Source organism: Saccoglossus kowalevskii, chromosome 18 (genome assembly GCF_978046115.1).
Source record: "Saccoglossus kowalevskii chromosome 18, keSacKowa6.1, whole genome shotgun sequence".
NCBI lineage: Eukaryota > Metazoa > Hemichordata > Enteropneusta > Harrimaniidae > Saccoglossus > Saccoglossus kowalevskii.
This window is the reverse complement of record NC_140658.1, coordinates 5,887,563-5,911,821: the sequence shown is the minus strand read 5'-3', so window position 1 is coordinate 5,911,821 and position 24,259 is coordinate 5,887,563. Positions and strand designations below refer to the sequence as shown.

General features: G+C 33.9%; 1 protein-coding gene across 1 annotated transcript in view; it reads right to left on the bottom strand.

Annotated features, from left to right (window-relative positions):
- Nucleotides 1-22,479, bottom strand: part of LOC100372006 (uncharacterized) — a 100,312-nt gene extending 77,833 nt beyond the window's left edge. Inside the window, exons 1-2 of the mRNA XM_006812582.3 lie at nt 22,077-22,479; nt 21,758-21,830 (exon numbers count right to left, since the gene is read on the bottom strand). Coding sequence (XP_006812645.1) covers nt 21,758-21,830; nt 22,077-22,344 — 341 coding nt within the window. The 5' untranslated portion in view covers nt 22,345-22,479. The remainder of the gene's footprint in view (nt 1-21,757; nt 21,831-22,076) is intronic.
- Between the last annotated feature and the right edge of the window lie 1,780 nt (nt 22,480-24,259).

The window sequence follows — 24,259 nt, the reverse complement described above, 5'->3', positions numbered from 1 at the left end:
TACCTCCAGCACTAGCAATGGTACTCTGAGAATCTAGCACAAAACATCACAATTTAGTTGAGAAATTTTTAAAATATATGAAAATAAAACTCAATTAATATTAAGCCGTATATAGTATTAAGTCAGTTACACTAAAGTTTGTGTTATCATGATAGCAAGTATTCATTGCACACAGAAACAAGGGAAACTCATTACTGATTAAAAGACGGCCACTAAAATATACATAGAAAATATATCACATGTATTAAACATACTAGCAATAAAGTACATTTTAATGGACAGTCACTGTTGCTATTAGACATGACACACTGACATCATATTTAGGAGCGGTAACTATAAAAACTGGTATACTTGAAAACTACTCACTGCTGCCTCAAGACGCCAAGAATACGAGTATGTCTGTATTTATTTCGAAACATCATCATCAACATCCTCCCTCCATCACACTCAACGAGTCACCGGAGATCTGAACCACATATATCAAATTTATGGAGACTGACTACCGGTAAATACAAGTGCAGGCTATTTATACACCGATAAGATTAAGATGTTTATAATACACCAACAACATTCTTACGAATGATTAAAATAATTACTGAAGTATAAATGATAAGGCCATCCATATTTAATCACAAAATATGATTGAACTATAAATTCTACTGAAGTTATTACTCTCATATTTTATTAACCCTCTGATCATCTACATTTTCTGACAAATACAGATGGAGACTTTTGTTCACATTCTTTAATTAGAACCAGAACCAGATTTGGCCAAAACTTATTTGTACAGCTCAAAATGAAAAGTGCTGACCTGATTCACCAAAAAAAAAAAAAACGGTAAAAACTCCTGTTTAATACAGATTATCCAAAGAACAGAAATATTTAAAGTTAATGTTATTTACTGTTCCACAAAGTCCCTCTAGTTATACTACTGTAGACAGGCACTGAGTGATAGCGCCAAACTCAATATAAAAATTAAAGAAATAATTTGTAATCACCATAATAATCAAACAACTTTTTTAGTCAATTGTCTGTCTGTAGCAAAACACTGTTCAAGCAAAAAAATAAATAAATCCAGGGGTGGGAGTCAATGGACAAACTCCAGAAAACTATTAGTATTAAAAGAGATTTTATATTTTGATTTTATGTGTTTCACCTTACAGTGATAGCTTATAGATCACTGTATCATATAAACATATTCAAATTTTAGTTTTATCTTATATCGACTATTGGGGGCGCTTTCCATCATTCTTTGTTACAAGTCAGAAACTTGCAAATAAACCAGAATCACAATTTCACTGCAAAAAAAAAATTCTGATTTGTTCCAAAGATACATTTATATTATATATCTAATTCATTAGATAATATACTGGTATATTGAAGGCATTGGACATGAGAAATGGCAAACATATTCAATGACCATATATGGTCATGGAACTCATTAAATATGCATGTCTCTAATATCTCGAGCAGTATTTCATGTACAAACATGGAACTAATGCTATATTGAAGGCATTGGACAAGAGAATTGGCTAAACTACCAGTATCCATTGACCATATAAAATCATGGAACTCATTAAATATGCATGGCTCTAATATCTCTAGCACTATCGCATATACAAACATGGAATCAACCTATCCTCGGGGGCGGAGCTACGTCACCAGACGTTCCACGTTGCTAAGACGCGCACCACGGTACATGCATTTGTATGGGCTCTGTGCGCGCTGCTTGGAACGCCGGTCAAGCCGGTGAAAATTCGATAAAACAACACAAACTCAACTTTGAAATATTCACGAACAACCGAATTTATATATGTTACACACGTAGGGCTAATCTTGTTACACTGTTCAGGGGAGTCTCAACAACCATCCCAAAGTACCGTTTTTTTTGCGAGGGTTGCAAGGCGGTGAAAATGCCCGGATGTCCGCCCGAGGATATTTTGAGGGCTGTTGCAAATAATTATGCATGGTCATGCATTGCATGTGACTTGGCCATGTGCAATGGTCTTGAAAACTGTTGATATTTTCTTGTTGTTATTATCACTATTTTTTTCAATAGTAGTTTTTTTGTTTGTTTTTTCAAATCATCGTCATGCTTTAGATAGTAATTTTTGTAAAATTTGTATGTTTTAAATATGTGTTCTAGTAGTTAGTGTAACCATTTTAATTCCTTCTGAGGAATTTTAAATGTTTCCATTAACAATATATAATTAGTTTTAGTAAGGGTGAAAACAACATTTTGTATTACTAGTATTCACGAAACCCTCTTAAAACTTTGACAATTTGTTCTGATCACAAAGCAAACTGATGAGTATCTGTATGCCATCACATACTGTCTTTAATTAACCAATTCCTGTTTACAAACTTCACTTGGCCGAATGACAAATACTGCATCCATTTCAAAATAACATAAATATAGTAATGTTTGGTTTTCAGTGGATGCCCCGACACCTGGTGACTAATTAACTCGAGGAGCATGGACCACCTAAGTGTGAAGTATGTGTTCAGAGTTATTGGTCGCGGTCTAAAACGAACAATGGGAATTTATATACAAACACAGAATAACACAAAGTATGCATGAAGCCAGTACAGGGCTCCTTTTTTTCCCTCGTGGTAATAATATTGAGTGACAATAACCCAAAATACCAGCCAACACTATTTTACAAGATTAAGGTTTCCTGCTAAAAATTACAATTGTGACATAACTACTCCCGGTAGGTGATGGCGTATAAGGTTCCTTAACTCTGCAGGAAAATGTAGTCTTTTTAGTTGCTCACCTAGGTAGACATAAAGTCATAACCAAGTCAAGCTTAGTTCAACAAAAGTGTTTGTTTTTTTGCATGTGCAAATTTAACTGCTATAGAGATGCAGTAACTGGGAAATTACAGTCATTAGCAACAGAGCAGAACTAATAACTGAAATGTCTGACCATATACAACATGTCAGCGTTTGTAAACAAACCAAACATAATGTAAACATAATAGTTTAATTGTAAAACCATGTAGCGCTAGTTTAATTTCATGCATTTTAGTTTTTACATTGTTAATTTTAACAAGGACTATGGTTTCTCCATGGAAACAAATGGGTCATCGAACAAGTCTATTTTTACACAGCCACTACAGTGAATACAAATTACCATACAGTACAGAAAAGCTAAGAAGTTGTAACAGCAGACAACTGGAATAAGAAAACAACAGGTTTTTTTTTTATGAATTTAAAAAAAAAAAACATCTTCAACATTTTACTAATGTACATGAAAAAAATATTTACAACGTGAAACACTGGATTCAAAACCACAATCCTAGCAATGGCATCACCACTGCAGGTAGACATGCTACATTCACTGCGTTGAAAAATATAGTTTGGAATGAGGTCTAGTAAACACAGCAACTAGATGGTTATGAACAAGTCGAATCCAGGACATCACAACAACCAAGTTTTATAATGGTTTGAATCTAATCTAAGCAGGATATAATAAAGTGAAGTATATTTCTCTACAGAATGAGTTAACAAAATGTGTTTTAAATAGTTTATATGTACATACATTTGTACACTTAGACAACCACAATCTTGGTAGCTCTTTGTTGATCAGTTGATACATAATGATAAATTATGATAAATCATACAAATAATAATCAATATTTTATATTTCACAATCTGTTTTGCGTTTAGAGAGTATACTGGTTTGTAGGACAACACACTAGGCAACTACAAAGAAAAGTCAATTTAAGCCACGACTTACCTGAATGGACATCACTTAATGCAACACACATATGGAACAACTGTTGCAAGAGTGTACATTTTTGGCACAGTACCATAGTAACAGCCATTGCCAGGGTCAGTATTTGATATTATAGACATGGAGCAACAAAATAAATGTTGGCCCTACACCTAGAGAATTACGCTGGCCATTTCTAGGTCAGTATTTGATATTATAGACATGGATCAACAAAATAAATGTTGGCCCTACACCTAGAGAATTATGCTGGCCATTCCTAGGTCAGTATTTGATATTATAGACATGGATCAACAAAATAAATGTTGGCCCTACACCTGGAGAATTACGCTGGCCATTTCTAGGTCAGTATTTGATATTATAGACATGGATCAACAAAATAAATGTTGGCCCTACACCTAGAGAATTATGCTGGCCATTCCTAGGTCAGTATTTGATATTATAGACATGGATCAACAAAATAAATGTTGGCCCTACACCTGGAGAATTACGCTGGCCATTTCTAGGTCAGTATTTGATATTATAGACATGGATCAACAAAATAAATGTTGGCCCTACACCTGGAGAATTACGCTGGCCATTCCTAGGTCAGTATTTGATATTATAGACATGGATCAACAAAATAAATGTTGGCCCTACACCTAGAGAATTATGCTGGCCATTCCTAGGTCAGTATTTGATATTACAGACATGGATCAACAAAATAAATGTTGGCCCTACACCTAGAGAATTATGCTGGCCATTCCTAGGTCAGTATTTGATATTATAGACATGGATCAACAAAATAAATGTTGGCCCTACACCTAGAGAATTATGCTGGCCATTCCTAGGTCAGTATTTGATATTATAGACATGGATCAACAAAATAAATGTTGGCCCTACACCTGGAGAATTACGCTGGCCATTTCTAGGTCAGTATTTGATATTATAGACATGGATCAACAAAATAAATGTTGGCCCTACACCTAGAGAATTACGCTGGCCATTTCTAGGTCAGTATTTGATATTATAGACATGGATCAACAAAATAAATGTTGGCCCTACACCTGGAGAATTACGCTGGCCATTTCTAGGTCAGTATTTGATATTATAGACATGGATCAACAAAATAAATGTTGGCCCTACACCTAGAGAATTATGCTGGCCATTTCTAGGTCAGTATTTGATATTATAGACATGGATCAACAAAATAAATGTTGGCCCTACACCTGGAGAATTACGCTGGCCATTTCTAGGTCAGTATTTGATATTATAGACATGGATCAACAAAATAAATGTTGGCCCTACACCTAGAGAATTACGCTGGCCATTTCTAGGTCAGTATTTGATATTATAGACATGGATCAACAAAATAAATGTTGGCCCTACCTAGAGAATTATGCTGGCCATTTCTAGGTCAGTATTTGATATTACAGACATGGATCAACAAAATAAATGTTGGCCCTACACCTGGAGAATTACGCTGGCCATTTCTAGGTCAGTATTTGATATTATAGACATGGATCAACAAAATAAATGTTGGCCCTACACCTGGAGAATTACGCTGGCCATTTCTAGGTCAGTATTTGATATTATAGACATGGATCAACAAAATAAATGTTGGCCCTACACCTGGAGAATTACGCTGGCCATTTCTAGGTCAGTATTTGATATTATAGACATGGATCAACAAAATAAATGTTGGCCCTACACCTGGAGAATTACGCTGGCCATTTCTAGGTCAGTATTTGATATTATAGACATGGATCAACAAAATAAATGTTGGCCCTACACCTGGAGAATTACGCTGGCCATTTCTAGGTCAGTATTTGATATTATAGACATGGATCAACAAAATAAATGTTGGCCCTACACCTGGAGAATTATGCTGGCCATTTCTAGGTCAGTATTTGATATTATAGACATGGATCAACAAAATAAATGTTGGCCCTACACCTGGAGAATTACGCTGGCCATTTCTAGGTCAGTATTTGATATTATAGACATGGATCAACAAAATAAATGTTGGCCCTACACCTAGAGAATTACGCTGGCCATTCTTAGGTAAGTATTTGATATTATAGACATAGAGCAACAAAATAAACGTTGGCCCTACCTAGAGAATTACGCTGGCCATTCCTAGGTCAGTATTTGATATTATAGACATGGATCAACAAAATAAATGTTGGCCCTACCTAGAGAATTATGCTGGCCATTCCTAGGTCAGTATTTGATATTATAGACATGGATCAACAAAATAAATGTTGGCCCTACCTAGAGAATTACGCTGGCCATTCCTAGGTCAGTATTTGATATTATAGACATGGATCAACACATTAAATGTTGGTCCTACCTAGAGAATTACGCAAGCCATTCCTAGGTCAGTATTTGATATTATAGACATGGATCAACAAATTAAATGTTGTTAATAACTAGAGATGATGTCTGTAAAATAAATGAGTAACACCACAAACCTAGGTCAATTGAACCCCATACTCACATGCAATAATACAGGGCAATATATTTATATAAACTTACGAAGGATGCTGACGATCCAGTAAGCTGGAAGGATGCTGACGATCCAGTAAGCTGGAACGGTTAGATGGTAGAAGGGCAGCAAGGCGTTTACGAGGATGAAGTCTTGGCTTGAGAAATGGTAAATCTCTTCCTGGTTCCTTAGGAGAGTATGTTCTCTTGAAGGTTATATGGTCATCATCATCCATATGTGCAACAAATCCTCTAAAGTACATCATATTGCAAGGACGTTTTAATGATACACTGCTTGTGATGAATGTTGATAGATGTAATCACACTGACGACATTTCTGAAAGATTAGTCATATGACTACGGTAACTGCATCACGGATGTCAGTGAGGTGTAACTATGGAATAGAAGTTGGTTTGTGATGTGTCAAAGAATCAGTGACTTTGTATGAACACAGCGATTGCTGAAAATATTCCGGTAGAAATCTGGACGAACTGTTCAGGCAATGCAGACAAGTGTTCTTCCGAGTGGTGCGACAGATTTGTTCTTAGTCTGAGAATGAATAGGTTTGATATTGCAGCATAAGAATAGCTTGAAGACACCCAATGTGAAGGTACAAGGTCAGCAATTCATGAAGTCACAAGTAACTGCTAGAAGCAAATAGCCCGATTACAGAGTCAGCAAACAGCATTAAAACACAACCGCTGTGCCTACATCAAAGAGGTGACTGGTTTGAGATGTTATCTTGACAACCGTATTAGCACTTCTGAGTTGGCTTCAGAACAGCACTGGAGCACGCACACACGTAAGGCTTATTCACGCTAAAGACAGCAGAAAACCAGCACACAGCGTTCTATACAAAAAGATGACAGCAAGGACAATTCCTAAAGTCAAGCATTAAAGTAGACTTAGTAGAAACTTTTATGGTGTTCATTTATTAGACACCCTTTCTATTGTACACGTCTGTGTTTATCTCTTCAGAACAAAAATATCTTGACGATAAAATTTGTAAAGAAAGTGACACGAAATGAATGTATTGTGAAAAACAAATAGAAGAGTGGCTTTTAACTAATGCTAAGCTGCTTTTCTATCAGTGATTATTAACCTGGCCCTAGGTGAAGAAATTTCCTCTATTGACCCACACTAGGCTAGGCACTCATTTCCTACTTGTTTTGTAAGTTTAACTGCCTACAAATTAACAAAGAGTCCTCATAGTAATAAATCGGTTCAATCGCACAGTTAAATTATAATGCAGAACGATAACAATGTCCTTCACACATTCACTGAAACTGATTTTCTCCTGCACTGATTTGTCCTTAAAATCTGGTTTTGCTTTCTCAGTCTCACTCAAATTTATAAAATAAAATAAAATAAAGATTTCAGTGAAAAATCGCAGGAATATAAAATAAAACTAAGCCACTTGAAACAATTTGAAGGAATATTTTTGTTTCTAATGTGATCTAGATAATAAATAAATTTTGTCATAATCACTTAATTAATTTAAATTGTGACATCCCTTGGTAGTCAAATTAATTATCTTCAAACTGTGGCCACAGTATTTATATAGGCTGTATCCCTATAGATGTAAAAACTACAATCTTCGAACCCCGATAACTATTTCATTCAGTGGACAATAATGCATGCATGACCCAGTTTGGCTGCATAGCATGTACACTATTCAGCAACACATGTACAACAATTCCCTGCAGTGTTCTTTGAACAACTCACATCATAACAATATGAAACGCACATACCAGCCAGTAGAAAGTTTAGCAGCTTAGTGACGGCAGATTAAAATGAGGCTGGAATCAAATCAGACACAGTCTATGCAGTGAACCATTTTATGAAAGTGGTGTTGTCAAATCCAAGTTAAGGTGAACGAAAAGAATGAAAAAAAAAAGCTGTCCTGAAGATAGAGTTTGAAGTGCGTACTTGATTTTGTTATCACAGGCTGAATCAACAGGTTGTAGGTAGTTTCACTGTGAGGTAATAAATCAATAACTCTCCTCCACACTTTGTGTTTATCTTCTTACTACAGTGTTACTTCCAATTAGGCACGAGGTGTTACTCAAATTCCTAATTTGGCACTCTGCAGTACAGCGGTCATAAGCTGGTCAATTTGGATATTAAACAGTCCTCATTATGGATTCAATATTCGGATGATAAAAGAAATTTGAACAAAACCAGAAACATCGTGAGTAATAAATCAGCAGATTTCAATGTTGGGTTGATGACAGCTAGCAGATTCTGTTCATATACATAATGAGAGTGCTGTAGACGTCATATAGCTTCTCTGTGATTTCACACACTGGCTAGTGACGTCTCAAGAGGTAGTAATTCAAAAGTAAACAACTACTCGACATCAATCTATCGTTCTCTGTGTAATTCAAGTATACAGAAGGAATGTTTTAATTTGAAATGCATAATCTCAGTAGCATTACAAATGTTAAACTGTTCCTAAGTTACACACATAATAATATATGATAAATTATCTTCAACGCTTGCCACAAATTTAAGCAAATATTTTATATGTTAATAGTAAGCCTTCAATGCGAAATCCAAATACAAGATTATTAATTCAAGTCAGAGTTAACTAGCAAATGTAACAAGAATGTTTCTCAAAAATGTGTGTAGAATACATGAAATATCATAGACCAAAATCTCTGGATTCATAGCTCTGTCTTTGAAAGTATGGTCAAATATCTTTATTAAAATGATCTCGGCTGATCAAGGCAATTCAATGTACAAGAATAACGCTAGTTTGAGGAATAACAATTGTTGAGAATGGAATTCTATAGAAATCAAGGAGTCTCCCAATTTAGTTTGCTTTTTTTTTCTTCAAACTAATTTACGACTATTGTATTTCAAGTGAAAACACATTAAACTTTGGGTGGTGTGGCAAATATCTGTGTAAAATTAGAATCATATGTTTCTAGTTAAAACCAATCATGCACTATATTGTTATAGGCATAGTATAAGAATTTATAACTCATTAAATCTATTTCAGTGCTTACACAAATTACTTTAAACGAAATAAACCCTAAACTGCTTGTTGCTATGGTTACAATATAAACATTGACATATTAATTATTTGATTAAGTAACAGTAATTTGATTACATATTGATATTAGTCTTTTTGAATTCCTAGCTACTGAAGTCATCACCTAATATTAATCTTTTGAACACCAAGGATAACTTCTATCACTTTTTATTTCTAACTTAATCAAGCTTAATTATAGCTTGAAGTAAATTATGTTCATTGACATAGCTCAGAATTAATAAAGAAATTAGGGAAAACACATAAAAATGTACAAAACTTTAAAGGAAAAGATAAAATACAACAATAAACATTGAATCAATATGGGTACATACTATCATTGTAGACCATAGAGGTATCAAGTTTTACTGGGAATTTCACCAAGGTTATGTATGATGTACGCAAACTAGGTGGACCCACTGGTGAATTATTACTGCCAGTATGTCAACAATAGATTGAATCAACAACAGCACAGGAATTTTGAATTAAGTACAAAATAATAACGTCGCTAGGTATTTTTTTACTGTAGTACTTAGAAACATTAAATTTTGAAATATGGATTAATCGTAATTCCATCCACTAAAATATTGCATAGTGCCACATTTTGCACATTTGTATACATGCATTTTTGATAATTTTATTGTGTATTTTGGTCCAAATGGATATACTGTAATTGTCAATTGCTTACATTTCTCGTAGAATAAGGACAAAATTGTAAAGATTCATTTCGTGAAAAGTAACAAAGTAGACTTTGGTGTTCAAAAGATTGACTGAATATTGTTCTCTCAGTGACAATGCTGCCAAGTCTAAATTTGTTTAGGTGAGTTTTATTCCACATGTATTCTATGTATCTGATTGTAAACATTGACACTGTAAAATACTAGCCTGACTATGTAAACCATACAACAAGTCTTTGAAGCTTCCTGAATGCATGTACAAGCAGAAATAACACTGATATATAAACTAATTTTAGATATTAAGTGTCATTTTTATGTATTCAATTTAATTTGTAAATAGCAATATTAATAAAAGACAGAAAATAATATTATTCAACTCATTGAAAAGAAAGAAATTTAGAGTAATTTTTTTTTATTTTTGCAAGAGATGAATTCGCCAGACATTATATTGGGATCTTTAAGACAACAATAACAGTGGTGATCATGAAATTGCATCCCTGAATAATATAGTCAAATTATCGTATCGCGAAAAATTATAGCAACAAAAATTGAATGGTTTACAGTAATTCACTGAAAATATTGAAAATAGATGGCACTGAGCAAGCGTTCAGATTACATACTGAACTGAAGCATCAGCCAACAATGATACATTTTGATTGTCACTGAATTATCACCACACATACATGCATAGAAACTGTAATGTAAATTGATCTGATCAAAACATACTGTGATCTAATCTGATGTGATATTAACTCTCCTAGATAACACACAGCTGCACATTGAAGATTGGTAATAACATTATCCAACATTGTCACAGTTCAAGATTATAATAATAATAATTTACCTTGACTGAAAATGTCTAAGCTTCGCTGATATACAGGCAAGACGAATATTACACACCATGCATTACAATATGGAGTCTGCAAATGAAACAGCTGATGGCTAATACAACAACCTACTTCGTCATGCCGCGTATTGTGAGTTGACCATCAGTCATGACTGTTATTTAAATTAAAATCTCAGTCACTCTGGTTTAATAACAATAGCAACGTATAAGTGGTGATTAACCTAGTTGACAAGTCCCTGAAGACAGCCTATATGGATAGATAAGCAGTCAAATTCAATACTTAATAATATGAATGTGGCTACTTTAATGTTATTGTATAGCTATAACCCTGTCAGGTCAAGCAATTTGTGTATTGTGTTGAAATTTGAAATTGATACTCACTTTCAATAGAGCCTGGCGTTTCAGTGTGATGTCAAGTCTTGATGTGAATATTCCCAACTGACCTCATGTAAGAAATACTACAAGACTAAATTATTTTTGCATCAGGTGGTGGCATGTGTTACAAGGTGTGCACAGAGTGGAGAACATCAACAGAGCTACGGTGCTTCCACACACACAAAAGTTGGATTCTATGATCACTTTCTATTGAGAAAATCCTTGTATGGTAAAAGATACCAATATCCAACAGAGTAAAATTGCAATGTTTTTGTATATTTGAAAACTGATGGGAACCCTTTTGATTTCCGACTGTACTCCATTTAATAGACCTACAATAAAAAGGCCAAGCAAAACGCAGGAAGGGTAATTAGTTTGAGTGTAATCCGTGTGTGAACCAGTGTGAAAAAAACTGAACTAGAATTCAAGACAGCATACTAGTGAGAAGATGCACTTATAAGCAGTATGTGAAGCATTAATATTTCAACACTGTATTGTCATAAAAAGAATAATATCCCCTTTATGAACAAAGGGAAGCCATAAATTCAACCATATTACTTACAAACAGCTGTTATATCACCACGTCTATCTTGACATTACGATTGCACACTCCAAGTAAGTGGCTTTATAGTTGCTATGGGAACCATTTGACCAAAATGATAGCGATGACAGGAATAAGAGGTTTAGTGAGAAATTGAATCACAAAACCTACTTATAAAGCAAGCTAGCTAGTTATAATGACAATGATGACGACATAGACCGGTTGTTGTACGTATGATGAATGGAGTTTGCATTTATTGAATAAGAACTCACTGAATACAGACTCAATTGGCACGTCGGAAATATCAGTAACAATCAATAAGTGTGAAAGGGGATTAAACGACAGGTGGAATTATACCTGCAGCAAAGTAGTGTGAAAATCAGCAAAAAGTAAGGTTACTAGAGATTAATATGAAAACTTAATATATGTAAATTTTTTTTTTTTTTATATTTGATGTGTCAAGTCACAACATTGAATGTCTCCTGACACTGTTATGTGTTCACACTTATATGCAGTGAATTTTTATATATTTATATTCCATGTAAGATCACCTACCCAGGAGGCAACCATTTGAAATCATTGGGGGGGGGGGTGGCTTGAAGAGTGTGACCAGTACAATTTTCACCGTGTCTTATCTGTACATTTTTATTTTACTTGAATGTGCCATTTTTCCCTGTAACACTTCAAATGTAAGTTTTATTTTTTCTCGGTGCCTAGCTTGCAAATTTTTAATTAACTCTCCCCATGATTTCAAATGGTTGACCCCTATCATTTGCATCAAAATGGGTTTTCAATGCACTATCCCAGTGTTAAACAGTACAGGTTGAAGAAGTACCTAAAGACCTAACCTTACATGTAGTTTCTCCAAAATCCATATGTGCTTCTCAATTGAGTCACAGTGGTTATAGGTCCATCCTTTTCTGGTACACAACCTTGAGGACTTTGTGCTATAACCACTTCGCTACCAAAATTATTCACCCTTTTCAATGCCCTTAACCCCCCACCCCACCCCCCCACCCCCCAAAAAAAATTTTGTGGAAAATTTTATTCATGTATTATTTAATAATTTCTCTGCAAATACATAAAATTTCCCATTTTTCCCAAGTCAAGATTTTCTGAAAATAATTGATGAAGGTTTATACTGTAAAAGGTAATGGAAGTTGCCTTTGGCATTTAGAAGATTAACAACATTTTTTTTTTCCAGCTATCCTTTATTGAATACAATAGAAATTAGGTTACAGTACAATATTAAGATACAACAAATGTCACAGCTATGATAATTAACAACAAACATAAACATTATTGTATTCTATTGTTTTTATTTAATATTTTATTTTAATTTTTTTTATTAATTTGATACTTTGAAGTGTTAAGTGAAACTTGAAGTGAAGAATATTATACAAAAAGTCAGCCATGGTTATGATTCATAAGACAAGACAAAGCATGAATCTAAAACAATTATGAAACTGTTTTCACATTACAAGTATGAGGTTATGAAATTAAAATGTTTGGTTCAGCCACACCTTATTAGAGGTGTGTTACTAATACAGTAGGCATAATAAATCTTATACTAGTAGCAAAGATAAATGTTATTTTGATAAAACATATGTAGTTGTGATATATAGAAATTATTATTATTCTAAGCATTGTCAAAACATACAAGAGTCAAACAAGGTACATTTTACAGAGTGAGACCTTTGACACCTGGTTGGTATTTTCACACGTAGTATAGCACGGAGATGACTTTACCAACACATGCTATGGTGTAACCAAGGATCCACATACACATGTTAGGGATACGATAACCAGACTTGAAATTGCAGCTGTTGGATTTGAGTACTTAATATTGAAAGAACATTTCATGCATGCACATTGAAGTGTGTATTGTTTGCAAACATCAGCAAGGAGTGACGTCAACTAGTCATAGTCTGAGGTATACCGGTAGATAGGAAATCAATGCAATATACTGGACTTCATGCTCTCTAGTCTATTTTAAGTTTTTAATTACATTGGTGGCCGACAATTCACGTCACAGATGCCAGCTTTTTGTTCGATCATGTTAATAAGTTATGAGTTACTATGACAACACAACTCAAATTTTTCTATAATTTATTGAGTTGTGTAACCTAGGATATTCTAATAAACAGATAATGCCATATGAAATTTGGTAATTATAAAAGCACAATTATATATACATGTATACATACAAACATTTTACTAATTTTCTCAGAATGTAACACTCAAAGGCATCAGTGACTTGTCAGCTAAAATAAATTCACATCATCAGTGAACAAGGATATCCACTCAACTAATTGTAGCAGATGTAATTATTTATTATAATAGATCAACAGGGAAAGAGTGCAATCTAGATATCTGGAATCCCCAGATTACGAACATGATAGAAGGCATACTACTGTAAAATCTGTATTAGATGCTGCGGCTTCTATTAAAATGGTACAATGCAACAGAGGGGATGCAGCCTCTATTACAGCATCTACACATATGAGAAATGGTGAATTTTTGGGGGCGACTTCTATTAGGGATACTACAGATTTTACGGTAGTATATACATATTTCATTTAGTTTTTTCTAAGTTAGGAATTTTAGTACAAATGTATTTGATTTCCTTTAACCATCTAAAGTTGTCGGTGGAAAGTTACTATACTCTGAGCAGTTTATGATATATCAAGAGTTCACAATCTGAATCAGTGATATGACCCAGCCGTAGCTCGTTAGCCAATAAGTGTGGTGATGCAACCCTAGGAGTGACGGTCTGAAATGGAACTGGCTTGACAGACTGACAAGCTCTACTAAACAGTTCTTGGCACCAGGCCCACCATATAAGTTCTAAACACATGCTTTATAGAATCATTGCAGTAGATTCTATTACAAATAGAATGATATCTTTCGATAATGCTAGTGTTACTTTACAAGAAACATGGACACAAATCAATTAACAATTGAAACTGGTCAGTATCCTAGTCAATTTAAATGTGAAACCACAAAACCTATGATCAAAGAAACTCTGCTCAGATCAACGATTAACATTTTTCTGAAGACACTAAAAAATACTCAATAGAAGCACATCCAAGGGGAATACAGGGATTTTGTTGAGGAGATAGATGGCAAAATACCTGTTTACTTGGCATGGCTGGCTTCCTATATTTTACAAGTAGTCACATACTACACATAGTATATGGAGAGAAAGTGAAGTGACAGGAGGAAAAAAATCTGTCTACATGGTAAGTCTGCCAACCAATGTTAGTCACATACAGTATGCAAAATAACAGTGTACTTTGTAATTCTGGATATCTACTTGAAAAGTTGGTAAAAGTTTTTTATTGAAATGTAACACAAATTCTAAATTCTACCATTGAATAAAAAGAAGGCACTAGAAATACAATGACGCCCTCTAGTGGCAATTGTATTTACATACTTTGTTTTTTCTCACTTTAATCATTAATTAAATTTCTGCAATAACACCCAATGTTTTTTTTTATGGCTGTGTTACAACAGTTGATTTGTTATTGCAAAAAAATCTTACTTTAAAAATTTATGATCAGGAAATTACATTTATTGAAAATCACAGTTCGCAATGTCCTAGATTGAAATTATCTGCATTCACAATGAGGGGGGAGGAACCAATTTGTACAAGCCTGTTTTGGGTTAATTTACTAGCAAATAAATTATGAGTAGAAAAAAAACTTAACATAAATTACTATGTTGCAGTGCATTTCAAATGTGATAAGAGGCGTCACCTTGAAAAGGCAAGATGCATGTAACTATGTCATTAGGGCATTAAGGTTCTAAAGCATGTATCAAGAAGGCCGAACATAAAAGAGATAATGTATTGTGAAATGTATTTTAACCTAACTTTCAGAATGTTAGTGTTGATAGTCTATTACCCAGTACCGGGGGTATACATTTTATTTACAAATTACACATTTTAATATAAAATTGCTATTACAGGTAATAAAGCTAGATTCATACTAGAAATATGTATAATGCAACATTTCCCAGTTTAAGGCCAGACTTTTATTATCCCTTGTTTCGTGAACCCGCCGAATGAACAGGAGCCGAAAATTAAATAAAAATTAAATTTTATTTCAGCGTAATTTCTCGCGCCCGTAATTTCTTGCTAAAAAAAACTTCATTCTTCATTTTTTTTACGCCCGCCGCATAACAAACCTAAGTTGCATTTTGGTTGGAGTATCATGATCAAAGTACCGAAGTCTAGTGCAGATGAGAAACAAGGTTATACATGGAATAAAATTTCATTTCTTCTCTCCAATCAATGATCTTACTTACAATTCTTTGAGAATCACACAAATCTAATGGAAAAAAAGAATTAATTTTTTTTTTTTCCCACCCTCCTCAAAAAAATTGCCGTATAAAAACTCAAGAAACAAGGAATAAAAAAAGTCTGGCCTAAGCAACTATAAAATAAATCGAAAATAAATTGACAGAGAATGAGGAAAAATACTACTGGTAGTCTATATAATTGGCAAATCAGTGACATCATTTTTTAGACATTGGATTTGTGTGGAAGACCTGAGGAATAGTGTTCCCTCTAACAGAACTGATTTTGTAGGATTCCTGGGTCAAAATGGAACCCTAAAAATCAGGTTGAGTCAGCTTATTGACTGATGCCCAGGTCGACCTTAATATTGTTTCGTATTGGTGACTTGAGGCACAAAAATGTTATTATAACTCAGATTTCCTTATTTTGTTTATTTTACCAAGTTACAAATTCCACAACTAAAGTAAGATGTTTATCAACATCACTATATCAATGTATGATTCTCTATTTCGTCAATGACATGCCAGTGAATAGACCATTTTCCGTACAATTGTGAGATCTCGCGAGATGCATGAAAGACGCGCGTCGAACGTCTGCTGCAAAAATCGAACGATTTGATTTTGAACTAGAATTTCTTTATTTCGCAGCTTACATTGACCGGCCGATCTTCGACAGAGGAATATTGCTTCCGAATACCCTTACTTAATCGAAATTGCCTATCATCAAATGTGGACAGCACATTATTAAGCATGGAAATGTCCCCGAAATACTTTCGCGTTTGTCGGATCCCACGCGATGTTTGACGCGACTACAACACTATGACCTTTGTTTGTCCTGTTTTTACGTTCGATTTCACGCATAACACGTGATTCTCGCAGTGAACGGAAAATGATCTATTGGTACTAGTTGTGTCACGCAAATCTCTGTGTCAGAGGCGCGTCATACTGACTGAGAAGCACACTGACTGTATAAATATTTGCAATGATATACACCATCAATTGCTAAAGTTTTGCTACTATCCCATAATTTGATGGTGTTAAATTTCGTAAAAGTCACTGTGACTCGCTCTCTAAAGAAATCAAGCGAAATGTTCACAACTGTAACATTGTTTTCCCAAGAGTCATGACATAACTAGATTAGCTTCATATATTTATCATTGAGAGTTGATTCTCTTATCTAGTCACTAGATCTGTTTATTTGTTTGTACTAAGGGAATATACAAAACATGAACAAATAGCAATTTTGCAGTGCTGTAAGTAATTTTTTGAGTAGCCAGTTATTACAAAATAGTTTTACAACAATAAGAAATAACATATACGATTACAATAAAAACATATGGGAAAATCAGAAAGCAGTCAACCAATTTTGCCAATTGCCTAAAACATTTTGAATAAAAAAATGTAACTATAAGATCATCTTCAACAGCAATAAGATCAAAAGTTCTCAAAATATTACGCAATATGCAGAAATGATAATAATGTTATGATAAAGTATATTAATTAAAGTATTTTAGTTTGCATCAGATATATCACAGGGGTGATTAGAGGTGACCTAGCCTGATAACAAAACAACCAGTCAATATGGTACGGTTCATCATGTTCTGGGTCGCAGGTCTTTAATGACGGGCTACCCGCAAATCACAAAGTAAACAATCAACAAGGTCCGGGCAAGTCTTGCATTGAATATGTGAATCAGGGAAACCATACCCTGCATTACATCTATGTACCCTAGTCAATACTCATGTTTACACAATACAATAACATTGTTGTTGTCAACCAGACCAACACAAAACAGTTGTTACCCAATTTACCAGCTTCATTTTCCATAGAAAGTTGATCCAATGTCAGTACCAAGTTGCTTAGATGTTTCTCAGGTGGTGCACTTCAAGTGAGAGCTATAACTATTTTATTGTTCGACAAATAAAATTAAAGTACATGTTACAAGAACACTTATGTACAAACTTGGCAATCAATTTTCATTAACAACGAACTTAAAGTCAAATATGACTGCTAAATAAATTCTCTCTGACCAAGAACACACGATTGAGTGAGAACTTTACAAATATAACAGCTCAATAGATATAGATTTCAAAAATAGATAAATTATTTTAAAGTAAAATCTAGTGTACTTTTACTTTCATTCTCATGTACTCACAGTACATGAGAATACAGTCCACAAACACAAGTGACAGTATTCTTGATAGAAACATTTACCAATTATTATTCTCCTCAGATTGCTTTTCAAACAAACATTCTTGCTACCATAGCAATGTTTGAGAAGCTGAAACACAGTGCAGGTAATGTTGGTAAGTTGTATTGTTGTATTGTTCAGTTCAGAGATGAAACCACACAAAACTATTGAGATTTATTCTCTTAACAAAGAAGTTGTACAAACACCGTCAGAGAAAGTAAACATACCTACAGTATGTTACGCCTTGCAGTGATGAACAAGGGAGGCTTGGAAAATTGCATTTTGAACAAATAGAAAAAAGCTTCTGATAAACTATAATCAGTCTGCTGAGAAAATTATCAGTTGAATTTGACTTTGATCATCCACAATAAAACAAGGCAGGTTTGCTACCGGGCTAGTTAAATTAACCAGTTTCTTGAATAATTTCATCTTGTGAGTGACAAACAAAACCAAAAGTGTATGCATTATGGGTGTTATTTTCTCAAGTCAAGGAAGTTATTTTTTGTTTGTTATTTCAAATCAATTAATTTTGTGATTTGATTTTTGACTAATTATCAAAAAAAAAAAAGTATGTGTACTGAATAATAAATATGTTAATAATTAAACACTGTCACTTTGTCATTCAAAAAGTCAGTGTTACACACCTACTATTAAAATAAACGAAAAATAAAGTGCTTATTATTAAAATGAATTAAACTACATGTAGGTAGTTGATATTTTCAAGTCCCAATCACAGATTACAAGAATATTATATAGCTGATCCTTCTTGTTTTATTTGGTAAGTCACACTTATCAACATTTTGATTTCGATCAAAAGTTTGAAGATTTATTTTTATCATGAAAACAGCTTTGAGAAATGTGACAAATAGTTAACAACAGTGGAATAAGGGGTGTGTGCAAACCAATAACCAAGTAAAAGGCAGGCAAACTATTCAATCACAAACAATGCCTCCTTCAATGTCAATACCTGTTACTCATGTCACAGTACAATAAACAACTTTATTGAAAACAAATTTCCCAGCTACCTATACACGTACACTGCTGCAACGTATCTGAAAATCAACTCCTTTGTTCCAACTATCTATATAAAAAACTGTTATTTAGTGAAATTAAGCTCAATAATTGGAAAATGAAAATACCAAGAAATGTGTACCTCTGAGGTAATATACTTCTAAGGATTTAAGCATACAAAAAAGTTGCCGGGTCACCTGCATTATTTTTCGTCTATTTTCAAGTTTTTGCAACTTTTTATCATTGGTTTGTATTGTCACCTCAAATTTCATATTTTGGCATGATGACATAGGATGAAAAAATTGCACTGATTGTATAAAAATGACTCCATTTTATACCCAATCATTTACCTGAATGCATATACTACTAATAAAAATAATAGGATATATTGGTAGTGTACTTTTTTATGTCTGGATTTACTAGTATTTCTAACATTCAAGTTTCCGAGAAAATTTAAAAATGAAATAATGCTTTATCATTAATCATCATCATCATCATCATCACTTTCCTCACAAAATAGCAATTTATTTGCATATTTGGTTCATTTATTCAAAATATTGTTTTCAATGAGAAGATGTAATGTTCACTGTTGACTAAGACCCCAACAAATAACACTTATATTAAAATTGCCAAGCCATTTGTCCAATTTTACTTACCAATTGTGAAATATAGAATGCAGTTATAACAAACAATATATCATCTCGTTACAAAACCTAGAAGCCACATCCCTAATAATAAGATGTACCTGGGCCTTTAAACAATTAAGAACCAAAAATTTACCATTCCTTGTACAGGTAAATGCTTTAATAGAAGCCGCATTTGTTGCATTGTAACATTTTAATAGAAGCCGGTTTCTAATACAAATTTTACAGTAGTGTACTTTTTATGAAACCTTTATCAATACAATCTTAAATGCCTCACAGGCATAGCCATGAGCACTGTGGGAAGCCAATTTACTATGTTTACAGTTATCAACATAGACATTGTTAAAATTCCACCAGCAAACAATTCATACCAGTCAATGACTGGAATAACAGTACACTGGCCAGTCACAGGTAAATTTGAATACACCTAATGAATACAAAAAAACCCCACTATTGTATCTCATTAAAGTCTATATACGTTTGTGTCTCCTGTGTATATGAAAGAACAAATCAACAATAGGAGGAACCGATTTCAATACGCCAAACCCTCTGAGGTATTCACTCAACGGGAAACCTCTCAACAGTTCTGCTTTTATTTGGAGACACAATAGTAATACAAGTGCCCTGGAATCTACTGGTCAAATGGTACCCTACAAAGATAACAGTTATCCAAAATAATTTTGTTTCAAAAAATGGCATGATAGAGAGAATTACTCAATGACATAAAAACTGACACGGAAATTTGAGTGTATCTGAAAGGAGTAAAAGTAAATTAACTATTTTAAAAATTTTAATTTTTAATGAGACTGTTACTTTTAATACAGGTGCTATGCTGTAGTATATATTCCTTTCAAAAAATATGTTTTCCTGTCTGTACACTGTGTTTATTAATTCAACTCAAATGTATGTCAAATGCCACTGATGATTAAAAAAAAGACAATAGAGACAGTAGAGGGACACCAGTTCAACATAAATAAGCTATATGTTTGATTATAATTCCACATGGCTTTGTGTTATACGTTTTTTATCACTATAAACTGAATTAATTTCATACTTGAGTGAATTTGTGTCAGAGCAAAGTCAAAACTTGCTGCTTTATATATGTTTAAGCGCTGTTTTGAAAAAAGACAACATTAAACAGTTCTACAACACCACCATATCTTTTTTGCTTTTAAATTCAAACAAGATGCCTGGGGAGAGAGATTCATCAAATATTCACAAACTAAAGAAGAAAACAAGTGGGGCATGTAAATGATGTATTGTGTACAGCTGAAAAAATAAAACACACCACAATACCTGTTCTGATACAGGTGATCTATCCTGAAAAAACAGAGCCAGACATTGCTTTTAGTACATGGTTCACTGGTGAAACCATGCCAAATGCCCTGGCTGGTGGCGAAATACACACATTTCACTGGAGCATCCCTGATGACATGGTTACCTAATAGACGTTAAACAATACTGCATGGCTAGTTCATAGACCAACCTAAAAATCCATTTGTAACATAATTTTGACGCGAGACTTTACGAGTTCAGCTGCAGCAGTAACATATTCATGTATTTTTAATCACATGCATGTTTGTTTATAAAATTAAAATCATGTACATGTATGTTTGGTGTTGAGATATTACACAAGAATAAAGTCATAAATAAATTATTATTTAGGGTTAATTCACAGTGGCAGATCCAGAGGGGGGGGCCAGTGGGGCCATGGCCCCCCAAATGCATGACGATTCATATCATCTGGATTACGCATAGCTTCTCTGCGATTTTTGCTCCGTATATCTTAAGCGAAGCTTTCCCCCCCCCCCCCCATACATTTTGCTGGATCCGCCACTGTTAATTCATAAGTATGAAATTATGTTATTTATATCACTTTATAAACATTTTTGCAAAGGACGAAAGGTAGCAACAGAGAGAGGGAAACTTGACCTACCCATACAAGACTTGTCTTTCTAGGTAATGTGAGAATCCCACACTGGGCTTCACTTGTTCCATGGTTATTGGTCCTGTACATGGGAAAACAATAAATCAGTTCAGTTCATAATTGTTGATAATTTAATTTAAATATTTAATCATTTAATAAATGCCCCTTCTATACCCCGAATATAGTTTTGTTCGTACACATTCTCACATTGTATAAAAACTAAACTGTTATACACTAAATTTCTAAATATTTATTGAAATTTAATTATCTCTTTTTTTACCAACAGAAGCGTGCAACATGTTTTTAAAAAGAATGGATTTGTACATACTTAGAAAGTACTTTTGTACATGCTGAGCAGGCGGTCGCCGTCGACGTTGATGTGCCAGAAACTTTTCAACAGAAGAAATTTGAGCTCGTTGAGTCACAACTGCAATATCTGGTTCGACGTTAGCGCTCGGCTGGACATTCAAGGTAACGACATTCGGAGATGCTGTGGTCCGATTGTTGTTGCCCAACGTTACACACGGCACTTGGGCTTCATCTCCGGTGTCTCGAGGATTCCGTTGCGCTCCTTGTAGCCACCAATCTCCTTGCATGTTGAAAAGTGGGTCTAATTTTACAAACTATTTGAAAATTCATTCAATTTTCCAACTGTGGGATGCCAACACACGTACTTCGAAGCGGCCATCTTGAAAGTGACAGGACCGGGAGCTTCAAATCGACGTGTCCCATCGCCCAATCATATTTCGAAATTGCCGCCATCGATCAAAACGGGATTATTCTTGTTCTAAAAAAATACATAGATGACATTCGCTTTTTTATTATGATATTTTTTCAATCTTTATTTCTACGTATTTACGCAAAATTAATTAAGTTACGGAAACACAACTGACGGTGAAGCAGACGACTGCGGTTTCCATGGACAACAGGGGAAGCTTATTGCAATATTCGTGCGAGTCGCGATTTCAAAGCAATACCCACAACACCAGTACAAAAAGCAACAAATACCCTCAGGCGGTCTTCGCTTATTCGGTTTTATCCAGGAGCTCCATTGTTTTGTTACTTGTATGTGTAATAGTATGATAAGTGTGCGAGAACTTGACAAATAACCAGGAACAGTGGTAGACTTTATCACAGTGGTGAAGGAATGTTATACTTTCGTTTTTATCCGCGTACGGATTTATTTTTGAGGGTCGGCAAGGAGTATTTTCGTATTAAAGCTGTAATCAATTGTTTTTATTTTCGTAATAATGTAGTTTAAATAAAAACAAACATAATTTCGAGACATGGGCAAGGTGTAAAATGTAATCAGCTATTTTTTTTGTCTGTAATTTGTACAAAGATATTATTTTTTGCAAGCGTATAAATTTCCAATCTTGATTTTCAAACACAACTTTCATTTTATTTCCTGTAAAATGCCGTTTTTATTTCCTGTAACCTGTAAACCATTTTTATATTGCCCGACAGTACTATTTATTGCAAAATAAATAAAATTCTGGGTATTTGCATTCATGAGTAGGCTTCTATCTTAATAACAGCTTAGAAAGAAAGAACTCATGCCTGCTGAGAGAATTTGAGGCACATAAAAGTAAAAATAGGGAATATTTAAAATTAAAAACTCACATATCATGGAGAATAATATACATCTGCAAATTGAGATTAACCTATTAAATTTAACAGTTTCAAATCCTAAACTTACCACTTCTATAGATAGCCCCAGAGCACCTACATGTACTAGTATGTACTGAAATTGATGAGTTATTGAGATATCTATGGAGAAGCCAAAAATAAGCTAATTTATGCAAATTAGATAATCAATATACACAGATTTCAACCAAAAACCTAAACAGGTCTGTGGAGTATTCCCCGACATATTCAAAAGTTTGATTAAAATCGGATTTCAAGACATTAATGAAAAAATATGAAAATTGGCTGATTATGCAAATGAGGATAATCAGTTGAACTCCAAACTAATCAGGTGCTTCGCAAGGCCCTTGGCACATAAATACTAAGTTTCATTGAAATGCAATGACTGATTTTGATACATCAGTAGAATAGCTAAAATTTGCTAACTATGTACATTAGCTAATTAGTATTCACAAATTTCAATCCAAAACCAATCAGGCTTCAGCATTATCCTCAAGCATGTACATATACCAAGTTTTTGTGAACAGCAATAATTGGTTCTAGAAATATTGATGGAAAAGCTGAAAATTACTATGCAAATATTTCAACAGATTAAGTTATTTGTATTGTATCTGGGCACCTATTTTCAAAATTTGTTTGAAATACAATTATTGAATAAAATAAACATATGGAAATGGCAGGGTGTGCTTTGAACAAAGGAGTCAACTATTTATAATGGATGAACCTTTAAAATTAGTCAACAATTACAAGAAATTCTATATACACCTTTTTTTATTTTTTAATTTGATTTCTGCAAAAACAAGTTTCTACAGTAAAATTAATATCATTTTTTTTTTAAATATTTTTTTGCACCAGGCGACAGTG